The 8,348-nt window shown below is 37.0% G+C and overlaps 1 protein-coding gene across 18 annotated transcripts in view; it reads left to right on the top strand.

The window, feature by feature from the left end:
• The window catches only part of DLG1 (discs large MAGUK scaffold protein 1), a 231,411-nt gene that overhangs the window by 139,329 nt on the left and 83,734 nt on the right, over positions 1-8,348 (top strand). For all 18 annotated transcript variants that reach the window (XM_063442744.1, XM_063442739.1, XM_063442748.1 and 15 more), the window contains 3 exons: positions 4,371-4,421; positions 5,768-5,892; positions 7,550-7,719. In XM_063442744.1, coding sequence (XP_063298814.1) covers positions 4,371-4,421; positions 5,768-5,892; positions 7,550-7,719 — 346 coding nt within the window. The remainder of the gene's footprint in view (positions 1-4,370; positions 4,422-5,767; positions 5,893-7,549; positions 7,720-8,348) is intronic.

Raw genomic sequence — 8,348 nt, 5'->3', positions numbered from 1 at the left:
AGTAACAGTAGAGTGCTGGGCAATTATGGGTTATCTTCATATATGGCAGAGGCTTTGAATATGGTTTGTTGCCTGCGTTGAACCTGGCATGAAAGTGTTTTTTTTTTTTGTTTTTTTTTAAATCTCTTTGTTCTGGTTAAGGAACATAATAAAGTGTGCTTTGTCTCAACTTCAGTACATTTACGTATGGTAAACTGTGCCTCGCTGTTCACATGTTATAATTTACTCTGTGAAAAATGGAATAGATTTCACGTAGATAATCAGGTGTCTTCTCATTTAGATCTCTTACAAGAACTGTTTTCGCATATCTCCTTTTATATATATTTTTTAATAAGGTAAAGTGACATATATAACATATATCTTCTCTACTGTGATGTAGTTTTATTTATTTTTTGTCAAATCCAATGAAGCTATTTGCAAACACCAGTGATGATGAACTAAGTGGGAATAGAAAAATAATTAGCGGATTGTTATTACTTGGCTATGCTAATAGTGCATTATTCCCGTTCTTTGCTGTTTAGTTCTTTACAAACAAAGGCTGCTAATGCTGTGCATTAAATTTTCAGCATTTGTGAAGTTTAATATTGCTTGGATGTTTTCCCAGTGGTTTCATTGAAAATTTGTATGCAGTATCACATCTCATTTGTGCGCCTGTTGTCCAGGAAGAAATGCTTGAGTGCTAAATTCTTTCTATGCGGTTCCTTTCTGTGATGGTAGATAGAACTTCTGTTTTCACGTACATGTTAACTACTTGGGTTCTAGCATTTGGAACGTTATCAAATAATCCTCTGTGCAGTTTCTTGACCAAATTTCTAATTTTATCCCTGTCATCCAAGAATGTTTTATTTAAATATGCATTCCCAAAGAAATAGTTGTTGTATTAACTTATTATTCCCCCCATCTATATGTGCAGCACTGCCCCAGGAAGCACCTCCAGTGGCCATCTGAAAAGGCAGTGTTTGCATGAAAATGCCTGAAGGCAATACTTATACTCACCAGAACAACTACATTAAGCTTTAGTTGTTCTGGTGACTATAGTGTCCCTTTAACATAAAGTTGTAATCAGAACTAAAATGTATACCCTACAATGCATTCTGAAAACAGAGTAATTTGAGAGAAGTGCTCTTCACATTATCTCTGCTTGTGGTCGAAGGTATGAGACATTTACCAAGACAAAACATTGCCATGTTTGTGCAGGGATCTGTCATGCTTGTATTTTACTAATTAACAAGTTCAAGACCCTTTTATTTAGTTTGACAATGTCCTGTAAGTGATACTCTTTGACTTCAGTCAAAACAGTGGTAATTAGTCAGCAATAATACAGCAAAATCAGGCTATCTAACGGGATCTTTCACGGGTGAAACCGATCACTCATTATTTTAATCTGGGAAAAGGTTTATTTGAAAATAAATTATACCACAGGTTCCAAAGGCACATGACACTATGATTTTATTTATTTATGAAAAGTGTACCCATTCAGAAAAGACTGCTTTAAAGGAACACTCCAAATCCCTGAATTGCTTTAAGGGGGATAACTGAGTGAAATCTCTTTTATAAAAGTGTCTAGATTGTAACTTCCTAGCTGTCAAACAAAAGATTGCTTTGCGTCCGTGCCTTACGTCCCTCTCTTAGAATCACTGGATTGGCCAGGAGATCATCAGTACTGATGACCTCTTGGCAGGTGGAGTGCAGTGGCTGACCATCCCACTGGTGGGTAATTTAACTATTTACAGGATGGATAGATGGGGGGAGGGGTGGGGTAGGGAGGAGAGGTGCAAATGAGGTAACATCACACTCCAGCACTAGATATTTAGAACCCTGAAGTGTCCTTTAATAGACTTCCCTCTGCATGGAGACACTGAACTTTGCTGATTGGCCAGGGCCAGGGAAAGCATTGTGATTGGCTCAGATCAACACTTCTGATAATTTCATCCAAGCAGGTAGGTCAGGGACAGAGCCAGCAGCAGCAGACTGCAATAAAGGTAATATTTTACTTTAAAGGGACACTATAGTCACCTGAACAGCTTTAGCTTAATGAAGCAGTTTTGGTGTATAGAACATGCCCCTGCAGCCTCACTGCTCAATCCTCTGCCATTTAGGAGTTAAATCCCTTTGTTTATTAACCCTAGTCACACCTCCCTGCATGTGACTTGCACAGCCTTCCATAAACACTTCCTGTATAGAGAGCCCTATTAAGGCTTTCTTTATTGCAAGTTCTGTTTAATTAAGATTTTCTTATCCCCTGCTATGTTAATAGCTTGCTAGACCCTGCAAGAGCCTCCTGTATGTGATTAAAGTTCAATTTAGAGATTGAGATACAATTATTTAAGGTAAATTACATCTGTTTGAAAGTGAAACCATTTTTTTTTTCATGCAGGCTCTGTCAATCATAGCCAGGGGAGGTGTGGCTAGGGCTGCATAAACAGAAACAAAGTGATTTAACTCCTAAATGACAGTGAATTGAGCAGTGAAATTGCAGGGGAATGATCTATACACTAAAACTGCTTTATTTAGCTAAAGTAATTTAGGTGACTATAGTGTTCCTTTAATAAAAGGGGGCTAGATGGTGTTTTTAACACCATAGTTTCAGGAATACATGTTTTTGTTCTTGACCCTATAGTGTTCCTTTAAGTGATCAAAACTTGTTCGGAGTCCTATGTGAGGACTGACCAAGGACATGCTTACTAGATTGAAGCAATAAAGAAATGTTCTAGCACATCTTTTTCAGCAAAGTGGCCATTTATTAAAAAGTCTTCAGTGTAAATTGTTCAATCACAACTGTAGACAAAAACCTGGCTTCTTTTTACACTGAAGAATCTTTAATCAAATTATGAAAAGGATGTGCTATAGACTATATTTTTGTTTGTGGAAACCACCCAGAATACGTATAAGTATAAAAATAGAAAAGGGGACAACCTGATGTAAATCAAATGTCCTTGAATCGAATCTATGAAAAAATTGAAATAGCTTGCATAGCGTAAAAAAGTATATATAAATAGTGGATATAAGTGAGATTGGAAATACACTCACAAACAAACGATAATTCAGGCCTTTCACCCTCTCAGGGGTTATATGATGAGTGTAGGTATCCTCCGACACGATATATGTAAATGTAAAAAATGCAATATAGTGAAGTATGTTTAGAAATATACAAAATCACATTTATTCATTGCACTTACAAAATAGCAGCATAAAAAGGCATCTCTCCATATACATATGGAACTCCTGGTAGTGGTAGTAGAGTGTCCACAGTGGAGGTCCAAGACCAATAGAAGAAATGCAGGATCCAAACAAATAAATAAAAACAATAAGCATGTATAAAAGTTCGGTTGGATCTGGTTACATCCAACGCGTTTCGTCCTGTCAGATGTCGGACTTCTTCAGGGATAACCTCGGGTCCATCTAATATAATTATCATGCTCTTCCAGCTGGATCACTTATTGATCAGTGCTGGCAGACCCACAGACCCCAGTGGTGATTACTTAATTCCAGGTTTCGCTCTTTTTGAAGGTATCATGTGACTGATTATTAGGACACACCACTGTCCCCTCACCCCAAAATATAAAAAAACACTCACTTTAGACGATATACTCCAATGAAAGCATGCATCCTAATGGGGGGTATATCTGAAAACAGCTTGCAAAAGTTGCAGGTCTCTTGTCTGGAGGCCTTTGCTAAGCCTCCCCTTCTAACACCGCCCAGATTTTCTGTGGCTTTCCAATCACAGACTTCCCAATGCAGCTCAATGAGAAGTCTTTGCAATGCAAATGCTCTGAGCAATTGCTGCCTCTTGAATTTAGATCCACTGATCTAAACAAACCAGAAAGTAACATGACTGGCTTTATGCTTGAAAGCCAGGGGTTGTAGTAAGGTTTATTTAAAGGGACAATTTCTGTTGAAATCTGCACTTTTTGTAAAATTAAATAGACACACTCTTTACACACAAAGCACTTCAGAGAGCTGGAGTGTCCCTTTAATTTAAGAATGGTAAAGGACAGTGAGTGCTGAACAGACCTTTAAATTGCCACGGTCAAGTACTCCGTACTAGTCAGTCACTGTGGGGTCACTAAATCTCACGTTTAGTGGAGCCTCAGATATTGAATGATACCTAGATTTCACCATTGCCAGCAGCAATCTAGCCCTTGCCACATCATCATGGCCATTATTGCATGTTCAACACATGAAATACCAACGTGTCTTGTCTCATTAATAGATGAACGGATGTTAATATCTTAGATGTAGGAAAACGTATATTTAGATATATTTGTGTACATCTGTAATTTTGTTGTATCTTTCCAAAACTACTCTACCTTGGGCTTTAATGGCTTGCCACTTTGTTTTTATTAACGTTTTTTGTTAATCTTTTGTAGGTAAATGGAACAGACGTGGATTATGAATATGAGGAAATTACGCTTGAAAGGGTAACATGGAAAGATTGCCTTTTAAACAAAAGTGATGTTACATTACACATTTGTACTGTTGGAAAGTCTACTGAATAGTTTGATGCACACATCTTGCAATGTATCAGGGCTGGTTTAAGTAAGGCCTTTAGATGCAAAGTGAATTATCTGTTCTATGTGCTCCTTATGGCTAATCTGTTAACAAGTTGCATAAATATGTTAGCAGTGGTATAGCATTCTAACTGGAAGAAGTCTGCCCTGCGTGACAGGTGGAGAGGTCCACACAATTTTCACCGGAGCAAACCATGCCTGTTCTGGTTATGTGCAGTGACTGGAACAGGTGGCGAGGGAGCTCCTGGGATTGCTCTGTGCACTGACTGCACAACCCCCAGGTCACCTTGCATCTCTGTATTGATGCTGGAACGGGAGTGATATCATATCCCCGGCTTTCAACTTCAGTACTGGATTACAAAATAAATTTCTTCCCCTGGTGCGAAGTAAACTAGGCATGATTCTGTGTTATTAGAAGCTCTTTTAGAATTTGTTTTTCTACAATAGAGGCGTATCAACGTCTGCAAAAGAGCCAGCTTGATGTAGTGCTAAGTCAACTTTAAAAGTATTGTAAATATTCTGCACAAGATTAACTGTCATTTTCTCTCTTTTGGGTTTTGAGTATTATTCCTTTTAAAATTGAGCAACTACATTGTCTGTATTTAACCTCTCCACCCCCCCGATTTTGTGCCAGAAGTAACCTGGCCTCACTTCAAATAATTATGTAACATGTGTCCTCCAATAATCTACTTTTATACATTGGTGCATCAGTACACATCTCAGACGAGCACCACATATCGATTATAGACATTGCCTAATTGATAAAGTAATCCAATTTTTAACACAAAATGGAAAAGCATGTTTGAGAAATAAATATATTGTTAACCTTATAATCATTATGAATTTTAAAAAGTAAATTGGTTTTTAGTGTGTTTCTAAAAAAGGAAAAAAAAATTATATCTCTCTCTATTTATCTATATGTATCAAGAAAGTTATGGTTGGTCAGTGGATAGTCAATACATTGTTAAACACAGATCTGCACACCAATCTAGCCATCAGACTTTCTTTTCCCACAGAAATCTCAAATTTGCAGTAAAGTTACTACTGCAAGGGATTCTGGGTGGGTATATGCAAATTAGCTTGTTTGCTGTAAAGAACAGCTTTGAAACACAACTCGGGAAGAGAAACAAAGCTAGTGAATTACTCATGATATAGATAAATAGGTACACACACATTAAAAATATATATATTTTATATGTATATATTGAATATTCTTATTTAAATAAAATGTAAATGTTTTTTTTCTTTTTTTATAGGGTACTTCAGGACTGGGTTTTAGCATTGCAGGTGGTACAGACAACCCACATATTGGTGATGACACAAGCATTTTCATTACAAAAATAATTTCAGGAGGAGCCGCAGCTCAGGATGGAAGGTTACGGTATGTGGCCTAGTCTTTTGGTACGAATAGCGAACTTTTACCACTGTAGGCATTTCATATTAGTTATGCACTGAGTAAGAATATGTAAATTCCAATTGGTATTTCTTGCATACATTTATTAGCCTAAATGATCTGCTGTTTTGTACAGAAAACAGACAGCTCATCACTGAAGCCAAAGGTTGCCCAATTAAATGTTACTTTGTAAGGGACTTAGACTCTTGATTGAATCTGGAAACACTTTACTCTGTGTTTTGTTAGTGATATGGCTAGAGCATGTAAAGCTTTACACCCTGCTGTACACTTGCTAGTCATTCCCCATCCAGTCCCATCTTGATAAATGAAGTTGCTTCAGGTAAGTACCGCACTCTCCTATGCCTCACCTAATATCTCTGATTTGTGTAGATTGTGCTGCATAGGTCTTGCGCTCTATGTGCTTTACACCATCAAACATTGCCAAGGATTCCAAATAAATAGAATGACTTAAGTGCAGCCATGCTATGTCACAAATGTGTACATTATTTATTACACTTGTGAGTATACAGAGGGGCCAGATTTTTTTTTTACCAAGAGGGGCCTTATCTGACCAAGTGAACACATCTGATCTGTCAAAATCGTTTGGTTAGACAGATCAGGACGAATGATGTAGCAAAGGGGCTGGTGGAAGAATGATGTAGCAAAGGGGTTGGTGTGGCGCCTTAGTAATTCTTCGTAACTAATAAAAGTGTAGAATATATTCATATTCATATTATTATATAAGCAAGATATACACTTACACTTTTCTGCAGCTAAAATTCAGCTTTAAATTGAGTGCTTGGATGGAATAATTCCCGTCTAAGGATATGGTGTAATGGTGATTTAGTAAGCAGTCGTCGTACATATATTTGTTGGACATATTGTGTAGAAATGAGAAAATAATATATGGAGAAGGAGTATTCTGTATTGGATCCTATAGTAGAGCTTGAAGTGGTATAATCCCCACTCTAGGATTTATATGTAGTGCAGATGCTCCACGTACATGTGGGGAGAACTAAAACACAAAGACAATAATGTACACTGTAAAAGTAGGGCTATAATAAATGAAAATCTACTTAGATGAGAGAGCAAATAACTGTTTGCTTGATCCTGAGGGCATAGGTGGTATATATCTCCACCAAGGATATGGAAAGCAGGAATTAAGCAGCAGAAGGGTGTACAGGTCCAATAAAAAGTTTTTTTTATTTATAAAACAATATAAAAAAAATATGGCGGTATTATAGACACTTAACACATTTTACCTCTACATGGCTTTATCAAAAGTGTACTACACTTTATAGATCACAAAAATTGCTGGGCAAGGTGCAGGTGTGTACACAGAAGGGCCATTAATCCAAAAATACATTTGAAAGCTTGGGACAAGAATAATAATTCCATTATTCTTTTACAATCTGTACTGAATGCTGCACTTCCTAGTAACACAGAAATAAAATAAGGTCTCGACTGTAGAAAGTTAGTCCTTTGTTTTTCTTTTATTGTGTTTTGCATGGATTCAATTTTTTAAAACCTGTTCTGTCTAGAGCATATCACTGTCATTTTGTGTAATCAAAATATAGCACTCTAAGTTCCATTTTCTAGTTTTTAATCGCTACTAATATTAAAATGCTTACAATTCTATCCTTAGGGTTAATGATTGCATATTACGGGTGAATGACGTAGACGTGCACGATGTGACACATAGTAAAGCTGTTGAGGCATTAAAAGAGGCAGGATCTATTGTCAGACTATATGTCAGAAGGAGAAAGCCAGTAACTGAGAAAATTATGGAAATAAAGCTTGTGAAGGGTCCTAAAGGTGAGTAGAAAACCACAAAGCTTCTCTATTGTACTAAAAAAGACCACGTCAGGGGTGGTGTATGTTGTAATCAAGTTAAGATACATAGCAATCTACTTAAGGCACATTGAAACATAAGCTTGCTTAATGTTAAGCCCCCTTAATGTCTTAAACATGACATGTGTGCCTGCAGTAATGACTACTCAAGTATTCTTAACACATTCGTTGCCAGTGAGATATAACCTATTGCTTCATGTAAATATTATTTAAAATTAAACTCTGACTTGAAGCTCGTTTCTCAAATTCAAATAACCCTTCCTTAATGCAAGCCTTTACATCTGGATTGTGGCCATCCACTTTACCTCCCTGATATGGTTGCCTAGCAACCACAAGAAAAGCGCATTGCAGAACAAGACAATCTAGGATAGATGAAGGGACTCGTCAGTGACAATTTTAGATGGGTGATCATAGACTAGCTCACAGGCTAACCTACTGATTCTTAAGACCAAACAATGCACATGAACATGTTGAAACATAAATCAAAAGTATATTTACATTTACCTAATTAGATTTATTTTGCATACAAAATGTGTTGGCCCATTCTGTTTTCTGTTGTATTATTGTCATTTAGACACACTGCAGTGCTGTCT

The sequence above is a fragment of the Pelobates fuscus genome, chromosome 2 (genome assembly GCF_036172605.1).
Source record: "Pelobates fuscus isolate aPelFus1 chromosome 2, aPelFus1.pri, whole genome shotgun sequence".
Lineage (NCBI taxonomy): Eukaryota > Metazoa > Chordata > Amphibia > Anura > Pelobatidae > Pelobates > Pelobates fuscus.
Note: the sequence above shows the minus strand (reverse complement) of the source record. Positions and strands in the feature narration are given on the sequence as shown.